This window comes from Myotis myotis, unplaced genomic scaffold (genome assembly GCF_014108235.1).
Source record: "Myotis myotis isolate mMyoMyo1 unplaced genomic scaffold, mMyoMyo1.p scaffold_m19_p_9, whole genome shotgun sequence".
Taxonomy (NCBI): Eukaryota; Metazoa; Chordata; class Mammalia; order Chiroptera; family Vespertilionidae; genus Myotis; species Myotis myotis.
Window position 1 is genome coordinate 92086978 of NW_023416401.1, and position 20949 is coordinate 92107926.

At 63.9% G+C, this 20949-nt stretch overlaps 1 protein-coding gene across 3 annotated transcripts; it reads right to left on the bottom strand.

Moving 5' to 3' along the window:
• Positions 1-2443: 2443 nt before the first annotated feature.
• On the bottom strand, positions 2444-13036 carry CHRNA4 (cholinergic receptor nicotinic alpha 4 subunit). Of its 3 annotated transcripts, XM_036323559.1 has the most exons (6): positions 12773-13035; positions 11353-11504; positions 8418-8462; positions 8232-8341; positions 4779-6162; positions 2444-3121 (listed from the first exon to the last, which is right to left on the bottom strand). In XM_036323559.1, exons 1-6 carry the CDS (start codon positions 12840-12842, stop codon positions 2996-2998), a joined length of 1887 nt encoding a protein of 628 aa, XP_036179452.1. In that variant the 5' UTR covers positions 12843-13035; the 3' UTR covers positions 2444-2995. The 3 variants fall into 3 exon arrangements, with proteins under 3 accessions (XP_036179452.1, XP_036179453.1, XP_036179454.1); XM_036323560.1 differs by lacking the exon at positions 11353-11504 and having other exon boundaries at positions 12773-13036; XM_036323561.1 differs by lacking the exons at positions 8232-8341; positions 8418-8462; positions 11353-11504; positions 12773-13035 and adding an exon at positions 6242-6902.
• Positions 13037-20949: the final 7913 nt, after the last annotated feature.

Below are 20949 nucleotides of genomic sequence, written 5' to 3' on the forward strand. Positions count from 1 at the left end.
CCCATCATGACTTCCTTTTCTTCCATTGATTTTAGAGAGAGTGGAAGGAGGGAGGGAGGGGGAGAAAGATAAACATGGACGTGAGGAAACACATCAACTGGTTGCCTCCCACATGCACCTGACGGGCCAAGGATTGAACCTGCAACCGAGGTACACGCCCTTGACCAGAATCAAACCTGCTAATCTGGGTGCGCGGGCCAACGCTCTAACAACTGAGCAACACGGGCCAGGGCCACCATGACTTACAAAGGTGACGGGGGATGCCCTGAAGGGGCCAATGCCGTTGAGAAGAGAGTCCATTACTTAATTTCCGGAGAGAAGGGGTATATCACACTGTGTGGGGAGCACGGACCTTGGTCAGGAGACAGAAGGGGCGAGTGAGGGCCAGGCAGGGCTTGCACAAAGCTCAGGAGTGACGAGCTAGGACATCCCCGCGGGCCTCCGGGCCCTGGGCAGTCCCTCCTTGTCTGGGCCCCAGAGATCTAGGAGGGGAAACACTGGCCCGGAGTGTGAGTGAGATGAGGGGTGGGGGCAGGGCCCTGGACATGAGGACATGAGGCATGAGGACATCCACGAAGACCCCACAGCGTGTCACAGCGCGTGAGTCGTGACGGCGAAACCCGGAGACGTTCTTCAAGGGGGACGAGAGACAGCGAGCTCTGTTGATTCAGGCGAAGAGCTCTGTTCACAGTTGAAACAGGACTGTCCGAGGACGAGACAGGACCAGTGAGTCTCAACACACTAGGAGGGAGGCAGCAACGGAGGGCCCGACCACAAGTTCAGGAGCAGGAGCCGGCTGACGGAGAAGCCCAGGCCGGGGCCAGGAGGGGATGGCCTGAGGGGCAGGGGGAGGGTGGCGTCTTGTGTGGAATGGTGCCCTGGGTCCTTGGTGTCAAATTTTAGTAAAACTCACTCACTCGAGGGCTTAGATCATGCGTTTTTCCCTATTAAATTTACATTAAAGAAACCACACTGGAGGCAGACGGAGGCTGGGTTACTTCGCTGTGGTGGGAATATGACCACTTGGTTATTTCTGTGCATTTCCTGACCCTTTTTTCCAGTTCCGGAAGCTTCGTGCGAGGTCTCCCTGGTGACCCAGAAAAACATCTCAGTGGGCCCGGCGCCAGGGCTGCTCCTGGCAGATGCCTGCGCACCTGGTGGCTGAATCTGCTTATGTAAGGACTGAGGTGCTTACATCTGAAATCCCCTCCCTGATGCCCCGGGGCTGGTGTCCCCGCTCAGCCTCGCTTGTCCTGGGTGAGTGGCCCCAGTGCCTGGGACTGATGCCGACGCCTCCAGGAAGCAGGTGCAGAGCAGAGCTGGGCAGCAGGCCCCCCGGGGCCCCGGGGCCGGGAGGAGAGAACACCGGGGTCTGCACCCTCTCGGGCACGAGGACCCCTGGGCCCAGGTCAGGTCCCGTTTCAGTGCCTGGGTGAGGGGTGCAGCCCCTCCAGCTCCTCCCTGGCTGCGACCAGGGAGTCTGACCTCTGCCACAATGAGGCCCACTAGACTCCAAACTTCACTGAATTGTTCTCTCACTTCTCCCAAGTCCCTGGTGACCCAGGCACTGGCCAGGCGGGACACCTTGCCTGTGGCTGCCCCGCCCATGGCTGCCCTGGCTGTGGCTGCCTGACTGTGGCTGCCCTGGCCGTGGCTGCCTGACCGTGGCTGCCATGCCCATGGCTGCCCTGGGGAAGGGACTTTGACCATGGACAGCAGGAACAGCTTCCTCCTCCTGCCTCCACCCAATGTCACTCCCTGGGAGGGGACACGGTGTCCTTGCCGCCTCCACTTGGAGACTGAGGATTCCAAATCATCACAGCACGCAGGGCCATGGTGCCCGGGCCAGGGAGACATGGGGTGGCACCCAGCACTCTGCCCTGGGGGTGATCCTAGGCCCCAGGACCGTCCCTCCGGGGGATTCCCCTACACCTCTGGCCAGAGGGCCCCTGCATTGTGGGTGAGAGAGGCCCTTTGGCTGAACTGGCCTCCCACAGATGAGTCCAAGGGCAGGAGGCCTGTGGAGGTTCCCCTCGGCCTCCTCAGGGCCCCACCCCAGCGCCACACTCCGAGGGCCCCGGAGTAGGCCCTGGGCGAGCTGTCCTCACAAACTCCCAGTGCCCATGGGGACCTATGACCTGCAAAGAGCTTGCCCCGAGCCCCCAGGACCCTTGGAAGGCAATCATCTGAACTCCCCAAGCCCAAACGTCCCTCCCTCATGGGGTCCTGCCCCCCAATCTCTTCCAAGCGGGACCAGGTTTAACAGCTCCACTCCCCAAGGACCCCTGGGCACAAAACTTAGGTTTTCACGAATTCATCAAAAACAAATCAAAAAGCCCTGGCTGGTTTGGCTCGGTGGACAGAGTGTTGGCCTGCAGACTAAAGGGTCCGGGGTTCGATTCCGGTCAAGGGCACATGCCCAGGTTGCAGGCTCCATCCCCAGTGGGGGGCATGCAGGAGGCAGCCAGTTAATGATTCTCTCTCATCATTGATGTTTCTGTCTCTCCCTCTACCTTCCTCTCTGAAATCAATAAAAATATATTTTAAAAATAAAATAAAATAAAACCCCTGCTTAGGCCCACCCGGCAAGTGAGACTCGCATGTTGTGACTGGCCTCTGTGGGGTCAAAGAGAGCAGGCCCGAGGACCAAGGGTAGGGGTGGTGTCCCCACGCTCGGGGATGGACAGGCAGGGGCCTCGGGATCCCACAGGGAGGGGACAGGGGCTGAGAGGGGCTGAGGGCTTGGCCCCAGGACGTGGGGATGGCTGGGACCTGTGAGGAGAGAGCAGCCGTGCTCGGGGTGCACTTCAGTGTGGCTCAGGCGGCGATGCCACCTGCAGTGAGAACAAGCCTTTCTCAGCGGGCTGCCTCCTGGGCAGGTCCCAGCCGCCGGAGCCACACCGGCTTCCCCAGGAGGCAGCAGACGGAAGGTGGGGGACAATCGGGCAGGTGGCGTGGCCCCGTACATTCTCTGCTCCGTACAGTGCTTTGGCCCCTAGATCATGCCGGCCAGCCAGGGCGGCAGGAAGAGGCCGGCGGTCCCCAGCAGGCAGGCGATGACGAACACCCAGAGGAAGAGGCGGTCAATGACCATGGCCACGTACTTCCAGTCCTCCTTCACCTGCAACACAGACATGCACCTCACAGGCGGCAAGAACCTCTGGGCCCGGCGCTTTGCGTGACGGGTTGTTCCCCCTCGCCACCGAGGCCACCAGGGCCGCAGGCACACCTGCTGGGGGGCCGAGTGGGGCTGGTGCAGAGAAGCCACATGGCCGCTGAAGTCGGGTTCAGAGGGGGCAGCACCCTCTAGCTGAACATCCCGGCTGCCGTGGGGGACGGGTCTGGTGCTGTGCCTGGCAGGGTGCCTGAGCCCAGAGGCGGGGGGGGGGGGGGGGCGCGAGGGGGGAACGGGTCTTTGGAGGAACACCAGGGTCCAGGCTGCTTCACAATGGAATTTGCTCCAGGTTTGCTAAAGCTGAGGGGGTGCCATGGAGGCCATCCAGTGCACCCCCATTTTTCAAATGGACCAATTGAGCTCAGAAAGGGCCACTGGCACCCCTTGGCCGCAGGACAAGGGCCAGGAGTCACATTGGGTGACAAGGCCTGACCTCTAACAGGAGCCCCTAGGGGCCTAGTGTCTGAGTGACAGCTGAGGCCTGACTGCCCTCTCCTCCTGGGCAGATGCTCAGGGGTCAGCTGCCCAGGAGGCCGGAGGCCCCTCAGGGATCAATGGAGTCTCTCAGCTCTGTCCCTTAAGCCTGAGGGGGTGGGGCACAGCCAGGTGCTGTGAGCAGAAGGAGGAGGGAGGGGCCAGGGCTCAGGGGGAATCCCAAATGCTGAGGCCAGGGCGGCCATGGACGCAAACACGCAAGAATGCCGAGCACGTCACCTGCGCGGGGGCTGGTGAGGAAGGAGGCGGGATTGTCTTGTCTAGATGGGGGCACTGAGGCACAGAGTGGCTATGGAGGGGGGCAGACCCCAGCCCCGCCCGGCTGCTCTGAGGTCCTGGCTCCTCACCCACCTTTGGCCTTTGCCTTACCGCGGTCCCGGGTGGGCGGCCTGCTGGCGCCTGAGGGACTGGGAGGAAGCAGCGTCAGGGCACAGTGGGTCAGGCAGGCCGGGGCGAGGGCAGGCTCAGTGCCCATCTTGGAGTGTCGAGGAAAAATGGGTTCTTCATTGCCATTTTCTGCTCTGATTTTTAAAGTAATCCTGGCAGTTTTAAACCAAACCTAAACGGAACTGTTTGTTCACAGGAAACCTGAGCGCAAACAGGGTCACTTATAAATAACAAGCCCGCCAGGACCTGCTGTGCTGGAGGCACGCTGTTCCCTGCCTTTCGCCCGCGTTGCCCCGTCCTGAGGATGAAAGGCCAGCGCAGACCAAAGCCACCAAGGCCTGCCGGTCGCTCAGGCGACTAGTGAAGTCATGTCATTCCCCAGAGCCAGCGGCGCAGGGAGCGCACTGCGGACTGACACGGGGCAGCTGACCAGCCACAGAGGGGCTAGCAGCCCCTCCTGTCGGCTCCTCGGTCCTGAGGCCCAGAGGGGTGTCCCTGAGGTCTGCTCCACAAGCTACTCTGGGCCACCTGCCCAGCGCCACCCCAGGGCCCTGGCCAGTCTGAGGGCTCAGGGAGGAGGGGGCAGGCCAGGGTGGGGGCTTGGCGGCTGCATGCCCAGAGCTGTTTCCTGATTTTGTCACCAATCACTCCCTCCTTCAGAGTGTCTGCTCGTCCCACAAGGGCCAGGGGCACCTCCCGGTGCACTGGGGCAGGGCCTTACCGAGAAGTCGGTGTCTTCCGCCTTCAGGTGGGCTGCAATGTGCTGGACACCCTCGGCAGCCCGCGTCAGGGCTGGCGGCAGGGCGGGCGGCAGGGGCGGGCGGCGGGGCGGTGCTTTGGTGGTGAGGGCTTGGAATGCTGTGTTTGAGGACCCTGTGGACAGCTCCTTGCACTTACATTTGCAGGGAGAGGCCTGGTCTGCAGGTGGGAGCTCAGTCCAGGGAGCCTGCAAGGAGGGAGGGGAGCTGGCCACAGGGCCGCTGGCCTGTGAGGCGGCCTCGTCTTGAGGAACGCAGTACCGGATGCTTTGAGACCGGCACCGGATGCCGCCCTCCAGTGCTTTGTTGGGGCTGGACATGTGCTGGGTGCTCAGAGACCGGGCTTTGGCAAGGCCCGGGTCCCAGGTGCTGGTGGTTGGGCGGCAGGGGCTGGGCGACGGGCCGGGGCTGGCTTCCTCGGCCTCTGCTGGCTGCAGAGTGGGCACCTGGTCTGAGGGCAACGTGCAGGCCGGCTGGGGCTTGCCTGGCGCATCCAGGGGAGCACAGGACGGGGTGGGCGAGGGGCCCTGGCTCTGGACTTTGCTCATGAAGTTGGGCTCCTCCTCAGGCTCCGGCCAGAAGCGAGGGGCACTGGCCATCCTGTGCATGGATTCGATGAGCCGCCGGCAGTTGCCCTTGGTCACGGGCGGCCGCTCCATGAGGAGCAGCCGCGGCACGATGTCCAGGAAGACGCGGCGCACCCAGGCAGGCATGGAGTGGGTGCGCGGGGAGCGGTGGTGCACGTTGAGCACGAAGACGGCGATGATGATGGAAAGCGTGACGAAGATCATGGTGAACAGCAGGTACTCGCCGATGAGCGGGATGACCAGGGAGGTGGAGGGGATTATCTCGGTGATGAGCAGCAGGAAGACGGTGAGCGACAGCAGCACAGAGATGCACAGCGTGACCTTCTCGCCGCACTGGGAGGGCAGGTAGAAGACCAGCACCGTGAGGCAGGAGAGCAGCAGGCAGGGGACGAGGAGGTTGACGGCGTAGAAGAGCGGCAGGCGCCGGATGATGAAGGCGTAGGTGATGTCGGGGTACACCTCAGCGCAGCACGCGTACTTCCTGGTGTTGTAGGTGCCCACGGCGTCCACGAGGACCCACTCGCCGCTCTCCCAGAAGCCCAGCCGGTCCACGTGGCTGTGCATGCTCACCAGGTCGACCTTGGCCTTGTCGTAGGTCCAGGACCCAAACTTCATGGTGCAGTTCTGCTGGTCGAAGGGGAAGGAGGTGACGTCGATGCTGCAGGAGCTCTTGTAGATGGCAGGCGGCGTCCACTGCACCCGCCCGTCGTGGAACAGGTGGGCCTTAGTCAGGTGGGTGACGGCGAAGTCCCCGTCCGCGCTGGGCAGGGAGAGAGGGGTGAGACCCAGGAACGGGTGGCCCTGACGCCTGGCCCCCAAGGCGCCCGCCATGCACACACCTGGTCGTGAGTTTAGGCCCCGGCAGGCGTAACCTGGCTATGCCACTCTCTCAGCCTCAGTTTCTCCACTAGGCCCAGGCTCTCCACTCTGACCTGGTGTGGCCCCCACACAGGAGGAGGCAGCAGCCATTCCGCAAGCCCCTCGGACAGCTCTGCCGCCTTCGGCTTTGAAATGCTCACAGGAAATCTCTCCTCGGCTCCACGAAACCCTCACTGACCGTGCCACCCGCCTCATGCTGGTCTCAGCAGCAGGTGAGCCCAGCCTGGCAAGGCCCCACTCTGCACGTGGGGCCCGCCACCCCGTGGGGCAGCAGGAGCAAGGCTGTGACCCCCACGACAAGGCTGGGCCCCTCCCCGTTGGCTCCTCTGTGCCTGGCAGAGGCGAACATGGCCGGCAGTTTCTGGTCCCTCCCACCCCCGCAGGGTGTGGCATCAGGGTTGGCTGTGAGTCCGGAGCCCTTCTAGGCAGGGCTTGCTGTGTGGGGCTGTGGCTGGTCCAGGTTCCTGCTCCGGGCCCTGAGGTGCCCCAGGACTGTGACACCCTCTGCCCCAAAGGGACCACGTAGAAAAGCCTCGGGTGGACAGCACAGCCTCACGCGCATGACTTCCAACCAGGGGCGCCCCAAAGCCATCAGAAAAGTGGGGCCCTGTTCGCCCTTCCCCTCACCTATCAGCTCAGCCTGGACACGCAGCTGTGCTCAGGTGCACATGTCTGGCCAGCAGCCACCACTGCCCCTGGAAATAGGCCTCTTCAGTGGCTGTGGCCTGGCCAGCATCAGCCACCAGCTCCTCACCCTCCCTCCACGCCGTGTCCAGAGTCTGGGCACTGACCACAGCCCCACAGAGAAGCTGGTGTCCACCCGCTACCTCCCACGGGTCCTGGCAGGGAGGAGAAGGTGGAGGGTTGGGGTGGCAGCTCCCACTCTCCTGGGCTGCAGCCTGGGGGGCGTGCACAGGTCCCAGAGCACATGGGAGGTTTCTAGCTCTCCCGGGAACATGGCGCTCCCCTGGGTCCCAGAATGCTGAGCTGATGCATATTCTCTGGATCAAAGCTCCGGGGACGGGGAGGGGGAGGTCTGGGGAGTTGAGCATGGACCCCCGGTGGCTGGGTGGCTGGAGGACTCAGGGTTGCGGTTCAGACCAGTGGCTTGCGGAGAGCAGAGAGCTTGACCGCCTGCTCCCCCACCCCCCTACTAATGCATCCTGAGACCATGCCCCAGGCGCCTCGCATGCGGCCGCTTCCCCCATCACTGCAATCAGTTATGTCGGGAGAGGAGCGAAGTTGTTCTTAACCAAAGAGCAACCCTTTGTAGGTCAGGCCCAGCTCCCGGGGCAGGAGGGGCTGTGTGCAGGGCTGTGGGAGGCAGGGGCTGTGTGCAGGGAGGGGAAGGGGCGATGGGGAGGGGGCTAAGTGCTTCTCTTTGTGAGCATGTCCAGAGCCTGGCCCCAGGCGTGGATCCAGCGATGACAGCAGAGGCAGGGACGGGAGGATGGCAGGAGCCCTGGTCAGGGTCCCGGAGAGACAAGTCTGAGCCCAGGGCCGGCCACAGCTGGGCCTGGAAACCCTGGCTCCAGCACAGAGCACCGTCCACCCATCAGATTTCGCTGGGCTGTTCGCGCGGGAGTGTGGGGAGCGGGCCTGGGGCCTGCGGTGAGGGCTGCGGAGATGAAGGGGGGACCAGGCCCGAGAGCTGACCCGGGCAGGCCCTGAGAGGAGCTGCACATCTAGGCTTCTGGAGCGAAGAGCAGCACGTGGGGCAGGGGACAGGCTCTGAAAATGACTCCAGGCTGCATGGGGGCAGCTCGGGGCTGCAGTCAGGGCGCAGTGCCAGCCCCTTTCCCGGCTCCTGGGGAGAGAGGCCAAGGTGGAGCCAGGAGGTGGCCGCCCCAGGCGCCCAGGCCGCACCCAGCCCCCGCTCTCCTAGCCTCTGGCTCACCAGCCTCGGTGGAGCCGCCACCCTGCCCACGGAGGCCCCGCCCTCGGGCTCACTTGTTGTAGAGCACGATGTCTGGCCGCCAGATGAGCTCGGAGGGGATGCGGATGGAAGTCACGTTCTCGTAGTCCCTGGGGTCCCAGCGCAGCTTATAGTCCCGCCACTCCTGCACGGCAGGAGAATGCTCAGCTGAGAGGGACGGGCAGGGCTGGGGCGGTGGCCGCGGCGCCCCTCCCACTCACCTGCTTCACCCACACATTCGTCGTCATCATCTGGTTCTTCTCGTCCTAGGACAGAAACAAGGAAAGAAGTCACGGCGCCTGCAGTGACGGGCCCCTGGCTCTCTGGCCCTGAATCTTCTTCCCCACAGGCCAGGCCAGGGCTGAACATGGGGAGAGTGAGCACCTCATCTGCGGAGGTAGCCACGCCCAGGAGGGGAGGCCCAGAAGGCACTTAGGGATATGGCGGCAAGGGCCCCCAACCTTTCCAGAAGCAAAGTGAGGACAAGGTTTGGCCAACTGTATAGGCAGCTGGGGCTGGCCCTCCCCCAGCTGTGGGTGGGTGTGTGGGGAAGGGGGCACCAAAGGCGACCTGCATTGCACTGTCACAGCTGGGCAGCCCCTCTGCATATGGGCCCCAGGTGAGCAGGCACCCGCCCCTCCTGCTGCCTCCAAATCCACCTGGGTGTGCACCGGGCGCCTCGCTACCAGACTCTGGTCAGGGCGGGCCTTGCTCCTCCAGGGGACAAGCCCCCAGCCCCTGTTTGGGGAGAAGAGGTCATGTCCCCAGGCATGGCCCTCGGTCCAGCTCTCCTGCAGGCCCGTCAGGGACAGGCCCTCAGCTGACCCAGTGGGACACCCCCCAGAAAAGAGTGCTGAGGAGTATGTGACCTCAGGAGCCAGGAAGCGATGGCTGCCCCGCCTGCCTCCCCTCCGGGTGGACGGCCTGCCCCTGGAGGCCCCATCCCCGACCCCAGGCTCCAGACCCTTCCAGGGGACAGCCTGCCTCCCTCCCAGCGGCCTGCCCAGCCCACACGTGCAGCGTCAGCCCAGGGCCTGGAAAGCACCGGTGCCTTGGGCTCCTCTGCAGGCGGGAGCTCACACAGGCGAGCACTGCGGCCCACACAGACTGACAGCAAATGCATGAGCCCCAGGGGGATGGGCGAGGAGGCCCTTGCACCCACCACCTGGCCCGGGCCTCTGAAGGTCTGTCCTCAGTCAGCCCCAGAGCCCAGCGGAGCCTGGAGCTGGCCCTACCCTGCCTGGAGCTGCCACGGGCCTGGAGTCTCGGAGCAGTGCTCCCTCCCTCTGGCCTGGACTCTCCTGGACAAATGGGGAGAGGGGATCCCCAAGGAGCTGGCAGGAGGCCAGGCCTTGGTGCAGCCAAACCTTGAGTGGCAGCCAGCGGCCACCTCCACCAGCCACCACTTTGAACTGCCCTGGATGGTGAGGGCAGAAGGATGGTGAGGGCAGAAGGATGGTGAGGGCAGAAGGGTGGTGAGGGCAGAAGGGTGGTGGGGGCAGAAGGATGGTGAGGGCAGAAGGGTGGTGGGGGCAGAAGGGTGGTGAGGGCAGAAGGATGGTGAGGGCAGAAGGGTGGGGGAGGCAGAAGGGTGGTGGGGGCAGAAGGGTGGTGGGGGCAGAAGGGTGGTGGGGGCAGAAGGGTAGTGGGGGCAGAAGGGTGGGGGGGGCAGAAGGGTGGTGAGGGCAGAAGGGTGGTGAGGGCAGAAGGGTGGGGGAGGCAGAAGGGTGGGGGGGCAGAAGGATGGTGAGGGCAGAAGGGTGGTGAGGGCAGAAGGATGGTGGGGGCAGAAGGGTGGGGGAGGCAGAAGGGTGGGGGAGGCAGAAGGGTGGGGGAGGCAGAAGGGTGGTGGGGACAGAAGGGTGGTGGGGGCAGAAGGGTGGGGGAGGCAGAAGGGTGGTGGGGGCAGAAGGGTGGTGAGGGCAGAAGGGTGGTGGGGGCAGAAGGGTGATGGGGGCAGAAGGGTGGTGGGGGCAGAAGGGTGGGGAAGGCAGAAGGGTGGTGGGGGCAGAAGGGTGGGGGAGGCAGAAGGGTGGTGGGGGCAGAAGGGTGGGGGGGGCAGAAGGGTGGTGGGGGCAGAAGGGTGGGGGAGGCAGAAGGGTGGGGGATGCAGAAGGGGGGTGGGGGCAGAAGGGTGGGGGAGGCAGAAGGGTGGGGGAGGCAGAAGGGTGGTGGGGGCAGAAGGGTGGGGGAGGCAGAAGGGTGGGGGAAGCAGAAGGGTGGGGGGGCAGAAGGGTGGGGGAGGCAGAAGGGTGGGGGGGGCAGAAGGGTGGTGAGGGCAGAAGGGTGGGGGGGCAGAAGCCTGACATGGCTGTGGACAGGGCACACTGACGGGGCCCCTGCTGGCCCTTTCTGCCCCAGGGGGGATGGGCAGAGCAGGCTACGGCCTCTCCTGCCTCCCAGATATTGCCCAAGTTGGCAGTGCTGTGCTCACCCTATTTCACAGGGAAAAGGTAGGTAGGCAGCCTGGCACCAGGGCCCCCACACCTCCCTGAGCCGACTCAATGCTAGGGTCCTGGCAGGGGCAGGGAGGGGCATCTGGGAATATCTGTAGCCCCCTATAGCTGGACAAACCAGGCTCCCAGAGGCCCCTCCTTGCCAGGCTGGACAGACCCACACTCCAAGGCCCTCAGGAGCCCAACCCAGGTGGTGTGCCCATCACCCGGTCAGACCACACCGCACGGTGAACCCTCAGCCCAGAGCAGCAGTCATTCGAAGGCTGGATCATCTAGGAACCCCTGTGGCCCCTAACCATGAAGATAAACACCCCTCAGACCTATCCGAGACTCCCACAAAGCCCGCATTCCAGACCTGTAGGTAATGGGGGGCTCCTGAACCAGGTTGAGGACAGGTATTGCCCCATCAGGTGCACAATTCACACAAAAGCCCCACAACTTGACCTGGCACCGGCCCCACCCCACAGAGACATCTTCTGCCCTTGGCCTCTGAGGCTGGCAGCCTGGCCCACTGCTGACCACCTGGCAGTGTGTCCCCATGTGGGACAGAGAAGGACCAGGCCTGGGGCAGGTGTGCACAGCACCTGCCTCTCCTCCAGACCCCACCACAAAAGTGCACTTGCTGGACTCAGGCAGGGGCCGTGCAGGCTCCTCAGCCCCGCACCACCTCCAGGCCCAGAGCTCCCACCCTTGCACCTACCACGTCAATGAGCTGGGCGATGGACAGGCCAAAGTGGACAAGGACCACATCCGAGATGTTGGCCACGGGCCGGGACCACTTGTTGTAGCCAGAGAAGAGTTTCTTCAGCAGCCGCTCCTCTGCGTGAACCCAAGTCTCCAAGGGGCCGCTCGCTGAGGACAGGTAGGCATGTGGCTCAGAAGCAGGGTCCAGTGGCCCCCAGGCTGCTCCTCCAGCCTCATGCCAGGCTGTGCTCAGCCACCCTGCTTTCTTCCATCTCTCCTGGCACATGCTACTCATCTCAGGACCTTTGCACAAGCTGCCCCACTCCCCTCTTCCTTACGGAAGCCTTTCCAGCCCCCTCAGTCCTTCCTAGCACGGGCACCTCACCACAGAAGTGTTCAGCTGTCCCCACAAGCACTGATTTGCATGAGTCCCTCTCGGGGGGGCTGTATTTCCAGCCACCAGCAGAGCCGTGAGAACCTTATTTCAAAGCACAGGTGGGGAGTGAGGGGCAGGCCCAGGCAGGGGACAGAAGGGGAGTGAGGGTCCAGCCACCCAGAGCCGCTTTCAGTGGCTGCCAGCAAGCCCAAGGCTAGCCCCGGAGTTACCGTCTCCTCAGGGACATCTCAGCGCTGACTCTGACAACCAGCCCAGCACCCTGTGTTCTTGGATGGACACAGACTGCCCCCAAGAGGCTGGAGTGAGCCCCCAGTGGGGAGGCCCAGTCTGTGGTCTCATGGCCTCCCTGCCTCCCTAGCACCTGCATCACAAGGGGGACTAGGAGACCTCCTGCCCCTGCTTCTCTCAACTTGCCCTGCTCACCTGCGAGTCATCTACAGGATGAGGAGGTCTGTGCACCCCTGGGGTGGGTCCTGGACCCAGACCCTGCCCTCCCAGCCCACAGCCTGGACCTTGCCCCCTGGTGCCTTTGACCAGGAAGGTGCAGCCACCCCTCAGTGGGGAGGCCAGGGGTTCAATTCCCTCAGCCCCCCTGAATAGCAAGGTGGTTGCTCAGGGAGGGGAGGTGGAGGGGCTGGAACCCCCCCGCAGAGGCCACCTCTCTGATCCCCCCAAGCCAGGAGCAGGCGTGGGGGCAGGGTTTTCAGGTGAGCTTGGCTGGATGGGCACGGGGGAGGGGTGGGGAGATGGGTCCCTTCTCTCCACCCAAGTTGGAGCTTCTGGGTCCGTGTCCTCAAACAGCAGCGCCCACCGCACCCACACCCCGGCCCCCCCCCCCTCCCCCCAATTCGGGCGATTAACTCCGTTCTTGCCCTGCTCCGCCGGCCCGAAGGACAGCTTCTGCGCCTCAGGGCGGGAGCCTCCGCGGCTGCCCCGTTGCGCGCTCCCGCCGCTTGGGAGCCCCCCTCCCTCTGCTCCGGAGATCCTGAGCCGCCCTGAAAGGGGCGAAAGCGGACCCCTCCAGCTCCCCAAAACTTACCGGGCAAGAGGCCGGCCCCCAGCAGCAGCAGCAGCGGCAGCGTCGGCGCCCCCGGGCCCCCGAGCTCCATGGCGCACCGAACGGGCTCTAGGCACGGGCGTCTCCGCACTCCGCCGCGCCCCCTCTCCGTGGCCCGCGTGCGCCCAACTTCATGCCTTCCCGCCGCCCTGGCTGCTCGGTTCGCCCCGGCCTGGCTGGCGGTTCCTCCCGGGGTGCACGGGCTGTGGGCCCAGCGGAGCGGCCCCGCCCCCTGCCCGCCTCCGACAAGGGGAGAGTGGAGGAGGGAAGAGGGGGAGGAGAAGGAGGCGGCGGAGGGGGTGAGGGGAGGAGGGAGAAGAGAGGGAGGGGGGAGGGAGGCTGCCGGAGGCGGGGCAAGGACCGGAGGGGAGGACGCGGTGCCTGGCCCGCGCGGGTAAAGTTTCCCTCGTCCTCCCGGGGCTGGGGACGTGCCCGAACCACGGGTGGGGGCAGTAGTCTCTGCGTGCGACCCGGGAATCCTGGCGCCGGTCGGGCCGCCACCCCAGTCCCAGCTCTGCCGTCTGAAGGGCAGCCGCGCGCCCAGGGGTCCCGGGCGCGAGGCGGGCGCCCTGCACGCGTCTGGTTAACTCCATCCCCTCCGCCTGGCTTTGCAGTTGGAAATGACACGTCCCTGTCACCTGCCCAGCGAGGCGTCCGAGAAGGAACCCACCCCTCTCTGCCTGTCCCTGGAGCCCGGCCCCACCTCCGCGCCCTGCGAGCCGTGTGCTGTGAGGTGTGAGGACAGCCCCGCCGCACTCGCTGCGGGCAGGGGCCGCCGGCTGACCGGAGGGATGGGGGTCCTGGTGCCGGGAGAACAGGCCCGCTTGCCCCTGACTGTCTTCAACTCTAGGGGCCAGACGAGGCGCTCCGCCCTCCGACAGGTCCAGGCGGCCCCGCAGAGCAGCAGGTGCCGAAGGAGCGGCGAGCAGGGGCCGCTTTGTGCCGGAGGCGAGGGCGCGCCCAGAAACGTGAGGCCCCATTCCCGCCGGCTCTGCGAGGGACCAAGATCCCCAAACGGAAACTTAGGGCTCAGGGTGGGGGCAGAGAAAGAGGGGCTGGCGAGGCTCTGCGCTCCTCCCTGCGGGCGCCCCACCCCGAAAAGGCAGACTGTCGGAGGTCCTCCTGGGTCTCCCCACCCAGGCCCAGGTGCTCTGTGAACCGCAGGCTTCTGGCCGCAGCCCCGCCCTCTCCCCATCGCCGGCAGCCATCGGTCTGTCTGTCTGTCGCCCTGGGCCGGGACAACAGTTCCACAAGCTCGGCCTGAGCGCCAACTCAGCAGGATGGCCCCCACTGTCCACAGGCTTCTGGATGCTTGCCGGCCCTTGAGACCCGCCCACATTCCGAGGCTTATCCCTGCAAATGGGCGAGGAAATGGCAAAGAGGAGAAGCCACGGCCCGGGGCACACAGTCGGGAGTGGGATTCCAAACCAGGCCACCTGTCTTCAGGGTCTACACTCTGGCCTCCGTCCAGCTACGGGCACAGCCTGTCCCAGGGCCCCTGATGAAACCATGTCCTGGTGGCACCCATGGTCTATCCTCCCTGGAGCCCAAGGAGCCTGCCCTGGGGAAGCCTCTGGGTCAGCCGACCCATCTCTCTCCCCGCACCACCCACAGACCCTGAGCCTGGTCTGGTCTCTGTCCTGTTTTGAAAGGCAGGCCAAAGTCCGCCCACAGAGGGCCCCTCACCCCTCCTCCTCCTCAGCCACCCGAGCCCCACAGGCAGGGCCAGACCTGGATTCCTCTGGCATCTCTTTGCCCCATCATGAGCCAGCTCTGCGCCAGGAACTGGAATGTTCTCCAAGCTGCTTGGAGAGTTGGACTGAACCAGGAGCTGGTGAACAGGCCCTGCCTGGGTGCCAGGGAGGGGAGGAGGGCCCTGAACCACTCCCCCCGACCCCGCCTTGTGGCAGGCAAACCCCAGGGTTAGACTAGCCGGAGCCCCAGTCCCAGGGAGGGTGGCGAGTGCTAGCGACCCCGAGTGGGAGGCTCCCGAGTGGGAGAGCGTGCACAGCCCCGTTGTTCCCATGTTGATGAGAAGCCCCTACTCTACAGTCACAGAACAAGCGAAAGGACGCGCCGGACGTGTTTGCAGAGCCCATTTCTCAATCGTTTATTGGTGAAGAGCCAGCCGCGCTCCCAGCGGGGCCTCCACAGCGATGCCAGAATGCCTGTGACGTAGTGGCCATCGCCACACACAGCTGGCAGTCCGGAAGGTGGGGCTCGGTGGGGCTTGTCACTGGCTGATAAGGTGACGTGGGCCTTGTCCCATCATCCTGTGGCACGCTTTCCAGGTGAGGCTGCTCCCTATGCCTCTGCGTTTCAGCGCATCCTACGGGGCCTGTGAACCTCGGTGCTCCCGTGAGTGTTAGGCTGGAGGCAGGGAAGAGACAGGTGCATGATGAGCTGGGCCAAGCTCTGAAGGCTTCCTGGAGGAAGGGGCACACAGGAACGTAGCCCCAGGGAACATGGGCAGTTACTCAGGCAGGTGCCAGGGGAGTTTGTTTAAGTTCCAGGTTCTGGCCTCTCACGTTCAGAGACTATTCAGCCTGGACGATGGTCTCCAAACCTGTCATTATGACAACTATCTTCAGGCAGATCTGATGCAGGGAGCCTCAGACTTAGAGCTGATGTGGCCCCAGGACTCAGCAGAGTCAGGCTGGACCCACCCCTGGCCTGGGATTGCCCTGGGCTGGCGTCTGCACAGGGAGGGGCTGCGGCAGCCACAGGCGGCCTGCCCTGAGCTGTTTCCCTTTGCTTGGGCTCGAGCAGTCGGGATGGTGGCTGTCCTGGCCACTCCCACAGGTGAGTTCAGCCAGGGGGCCTGGCGAGGCCAGCAGGCACGGGACCGCCTGCGCGTGTACGCACACACTTCTGCCCAACCTCACGTGGGTTTGCTGATGCAGCTAGATTCATTGGCCTAGCCCAGTGACGGCGAACCTTTTGAGCTCGGCGTGTCAGCATTTTGAAAAACCCTAACTTAACTCTGGTGCCGTGTCACATATAGAAATTTTTGATCTTTGTAACCATAGTAAAACAAAGATGTATATTTTGATATTTATTTTATATATTTAAATGCCATTTAACAAAGAAAAATCAACCAAAAAAATGAGTTCGCGTGTCACCTCTGACACGCGTGTCATAGGTTCGCCATCACTGGCCTCACTCATCAGTTTGCACGGCCTTTCTCCCCACCTGTGCCCCCTGGAAATCGCTGGCTTGGGGAACCTTGTGATCATCGAAGCCTCTGAATTAGCCTTACTCCAGATCTCAAGGGCCCTCCTCCTGGCTGCTCCTGAAACCGTTTCTCAGGACAGGAAACCCTGGTTCACAGACAAATGAGACCGACTCTGGAGCGTGGGCACCCCCACCCCCAAGCCTCCGGCCTTTGTGGCCGGACGTGTCCTCTGAGGGTGATCATGGGAGTGGGGCTAGGGAGGCAGCACCTCCAAGACCCCTCCCAGTGCACCCCAGCCAATGCTGGCCCCTCTGGAGTGCAAAGTGTCTCTGCAGGAAGGACTCCCCCTCCCGTCCCCCTCCCTCCGCTGCTGCCCTCGCCACCCTCTCCCTGTCCCAAGGACATTTCCATGGTAACAGCTCTTGACATAAACAGGGATTTGCATTAAAGGTGGGAGCTTTGGCTGGGTGCCCAGTCCAAGCCGCACAGAGAGTGTGCGGGAAGCATGTGAGGACCGGGGAGGCCAGCCTGGGAGGGAGGAGAGGCCGGCAGCGCCAGGACCAGTGGGCTTCTGTGATGCTGGGAGGCAGGGTCCTGCGTGTCCTTTCACCTTTCACCCAGGCCTCAGCTACAGGACAGGGATGGCCCTCCCTGCCCCGCCCAAACCTTCGTCCCACCGACCACACTGCCCTCGAGGCTCCTCCATTTCTTCCCTGGGTCAGCCACAGCCCTTCAAAGCCCAAATACCCCCGAGGGAGGATAGGCCAGGCGTGGGGCTCCCTCAGAACTGAGCTTTCCAGATGTGTTGTCTCTAGCCCCTCACTTCTGCCCCATCACCCCCTTTCCTCTCCCTTCCCGGACTCTTCACCCCCAACATCATACTGCCTGTCTTCCAGGGGCCTCCCCCCGCCCCCACCTGGAGTGTGAGGTCATGAGGGCTCCGCACAGAGTGCCTGGCTCTGGGCCGTGGCTGTGCACATGTGTTAGTGAGAGAATGTGGGTGGGGGGGCGGAGCGATGGCTGGGTGATTGGCGGCAGAGGGATGAATAGAGGCCTGTCAAGTGGGCACCAGGAAGGCCAAGCTCACTTGGGCCCCACGCATCCACCCCACCCTGGCCAGGACCCGTCCACTCGGGCTGAGAGGACCCAGGTGTTTGGGCTGCCCCTGCACTTGCAGCGGGGGAGACCCCAGGAGGGAAAATGATGACCACAGTGGGTCAGGCAGGAGTGCGGGTGCTGGGAATTGGGAGGGGTCAGAGCCATTGTGCTCACCACACCGACCGTCCTGTCACCTGTCAGGAATGGAGCAGGAGGGAATTCAGTGGCTCTCGCCTCACGGGCCTGGCGAGGCCACCCTGCCCTCCCTCCGGTTGGGGTCACTGGCCAGGCTGTCCCTGAAGCAGTCTCCTCAACCAGTCCTGCCGTGGGACCCTCCCCAGGACAGAGGAGACCCCGCCCAGCACAGCCCTAGGCTGGGCCTGGGTGCCTTCTCTCCGGCTGTTAGGGGGACCTGGCTGGGCCTTGGGGTCTGATCCCACGGCAGGAGCCCTTGTCCAGCACACAGTCCCATGAGACCGTGTGGGAAGGGTGCTGTGTCCAGCCCCCAGGCCACCCTGACCATGCGGGGAAACAAGTGTCCTCCTGGGCCAGAAGCCTCCACCTGCCACCACACCCCTCAGGCCCTGCGGCCTCCCTGCCCTCAGCACCACAGACAGCGCCCTGCCCAGCTGTCTGTGTCCCCCCCCCCCACCACCACCACCCCGCCCCCACTCTCGCTAGAGGGAGAGGCCAGCTCTGTGCCATCTTGGCCTGTTTCTGGTAGCACAAGTTCTGAAAGCCAAGTGCTGCAGAAATGTGACATCGGACCATGTCTCCCCTTTGGACCGCACTCCCTTCCACACACCCATTAGTGACCCAGTGGTTCTCAACCTTCCTCATGCCGGACCCTTTAATACAGTTCCTCATGTTGTGGTGACCCCCAACCATAACATTATTTTTGTTGCCACTTCATAACTGTAATGTTGCTACTGTTATGAATCGTAATGTAAATATCTGATGTGCACGGTGTATTTTCATTGTTCGCGACCCACAGGTTGAGAACCGCTGCAGATACTGTGCCTGTCTCCTGGAGGCCGCACAGGCGCTGTGACCAGGGGGAGGGGAGAGGTGGCTGCTTCCCAGCTTGGAATCTAAAAAGCACCAGTGTCTCCCTTGCAGGGGGAGTGGACAGCAGCCCAAAGGCGGCGCTCTCTCACGATCTGGGTTTAAGCTGGGAAACACCCGTGGGAGCCAGGCAGGGCCTGCTGCCCAGCAGACCACACCTAGCCCAGTGTCCTTCGCTTCCCACAGCCCTGGGGGTGGGGGCGGGGGATGTGCTCCATGCTGGAGTCTCCATCTCCATGCAGGTCTCCTCTCCCTGGAAGACCTTCGACCTTCAAGTACAGCTGGTACCCGACAGCTGAACCAGCTGCAGGCTCTTTGTATCTGGGCATCGGGTATCGATCCCCCACTGGCTGGGCTCCCAGTCACAGCTCTACGTGTCCCTGCCGCCACCCCTGCCCCCTGCCTGCCCCCCTGCTAAGCAGTTAATTACCGCTGGACACACTCCAGGGGAGGCCCGGCCTCCAGGTGGAACACTGCAGAGTGACAACTTGCTTGTAATAAGGAAGAATGATGAGCGCTGGGTCTGTCTCCAGGCTCGCCCTTAACCCAGCAAGCAAGCGAGTGAGGGTTAGACGGGAGCATAAGGGCTGGCACCTCTGAGCCTGTTTCCTCAGCTGTGAGGGGCCTGTCGTGAGGAGGGACTTGGCACCGGCTGGGTGTCTGGAGTTGCTGAATCGTCACTGCCATTGTCACTACTATAAGGAGTCACCGGGCAATGACTCCTCTGCTCCTTCAAGGGGAGGTCCCTGTGCCACCGCTAAGGGGTCCCTGCAGCACCCCAGCTCAAGGGCTTCAGAGCTCACGGGCCAGGCCGCCCCTCAAGCCAGCAGCACAGCCAAGCCCTCGGGTGCTGCCCCTGGCCTTCAGCTCCCTGTGAATAAAGGAGAATGTCCTGACAGGCCAGCGGCACAGCCGAGCCCTTGTCTGGCCAGCTGGCCGCCTGTCGGCGCCTCCCATGCAGCTCCCTCGAAGGAAGGGCCAGGACAGGAGGAGGGAGGGCCAGGACAGGAGGAGGGAGGGCCAGGACAGGAGGAGGGAGGGCCAGGCCTTCATTGCTCTGCTGTGGATGGGGCTGCTGAGCGGATCGGAGGCCACTGTGGCGGAGGGCAGGCCTGGGTGGGGAGAAGGCCTAAGTGACCCTCCAGGAGCTTCCAATCCTCCTCCTCCTCCTTCAACTCTGAGCCACCTTGCTCTCTCTCAGCCCCAAGCCTGGCACCAGTAGAGATGGACTCTGCCTAGGAGACCCCATCTGTGTCCATGAGATCTGTCCCCAGGACTGAGGCCATGAGACCCCCAAGGCCAGGCCCCTCTGAGGCAACGGAAGAGCCACATCAGGATTTGGCCAAAGTCCCTCATGCCTGGCGAGGTCTGAGCCCCCAACCAATGCCCCATTTGGATTCTCACCACATCATATTGGACCCTGCCCTCTGGCGTGCACCCTGCCCAGACGAGGCTTGGCTGCTGCCCCTGGAGTCCCCACACCGCAGGCCTGGGGCCCCCGCTGTCGGGAGGCACATGTGGCCCACAAGACCCCGAGCTGGGAAGCTCCAGCCCCGGCCCCTCTGCCATAGGATCTCAGGCCAGATTCAGCCTCCCACCCGTAAACTGAGCAGCCGCCCCCCCGCCCCCCACCCTGGGCTTGGTGAGCAGGGATGTCCTCACCAGGGGAGCGAGCCCAGCAGACTCAGAAAGCTCCTCCTACTGCTGACACCAGGAGGGGTGTCTGCGGCTTCCTGGGAACAATGGCCTTGAGGTGACACTCAGGCCAGGTGAACCCTCCCTGCAGCACGTTCAGGACCAGTTTCCAGGGGCCTGAGTTCCCACAAACATGGGCTGGAGACGGTGATGGTGGGGGTGCCGGCAATGCAATGGCGGCGGCTGTGGACGTCCGCCTGCAGGGTACATGCCAGAGGCTGGGGAGGCTGCATGGCTCTGGGTCTGAGCTGCTGAGGCCAGTGGAAGAGGTGGGAGAGGAAGCGCCTCGACCCCCAGCCCAAGCCAGTGGGACGGCTGTGGGCTCAGAGGCCATTTCCGGGGCAAGTTTGCCCAGCGAAGGAGTGTTCCCAACAAGGGGTGTGGGGCCTGACCTGCCCCGCATTTCCATCCCGATCTCCACGCCCAGCTTTCCTGCCTGGGTGGGGGAGCTCCTGCAGGGAAGGCAGGTCCCCAACATCCACAGCCTGCCGACTCCAGGGGCGTCCACACCATCCTGTCTCCAGGCCTAGGGGCTAATTCCAGAGGCAGAGGCCCCCTGTGCCAGGGACCAGATCTTCAAATCAGCACATTCGGGGGCGGGCAGGGCTCTCCAGTCCTCTGACCAGCACGGACGGGCACCTGAGCTCCCTAAGGCTGCCGTCAGCATACTGGGGTGCTGCCTGCTGAGGCGTCCTCAGGGTCTGCAGCGGCCACCCTGCATGGCTGCGCGCTGGCTGGGCTCTGGTGCTGGGCTATGGGGCCAGGGGTCGAAGCTGCGCTTGGCATCGCTGGGAGCCCCGGTGCCCTGAGGGTCTGGGGTCAGTCGGAGCTTGGCAGAGGCACCACCAAGCCTGGGGCCAGAGAGCCCAGGGAGCAGCAGGGGGAGTGGTTGCGACACACCCACCCCAGGTCCCCAGGTCCCCGGCCCACGGTGGGTCCTGGGCCTTCTGGTCTCCTTGTCCCTGCTGTTCCTGTCCCAGGCTCATGGGGGCAGTGAGGTCCAGTGAGCCCTCTCGGTCTTGGTCCCTTATGGGGAGGGAACACTGGGCATTCAGCCTCCACACGGGGAGCCAGGAGTCAGGACCAGTGAGGTGCCTGTAGAAGGGGACACAGACCTTGTCAATTA

Bases quoted from the DNA above. Each gene is read 5' to 3' on its own strand.
- CHRNA4 (XM_036323559.1), bottom strand. From the start codon at position 12,842: ATGGAGCTCGGGGGCCCGGGGGCGCCGACGCTGCCGCTGCTGCTGCTG. The intron at 11,505-12,772 runs GTAAGTTTTGGG...ACCTGTCCTCAG, and splicing joins GGGGGCCGGCCTCTTGCCCG to CGAGCGGCCCCTTGGAGACT. The intron at 6,163-8,231 runs GTGAGCCCGAGG...CTCCCTGCCCAG, and splicing joins GACATCGTGCTCTACAACAA to CGCGGACGGGGACTTCGCCG.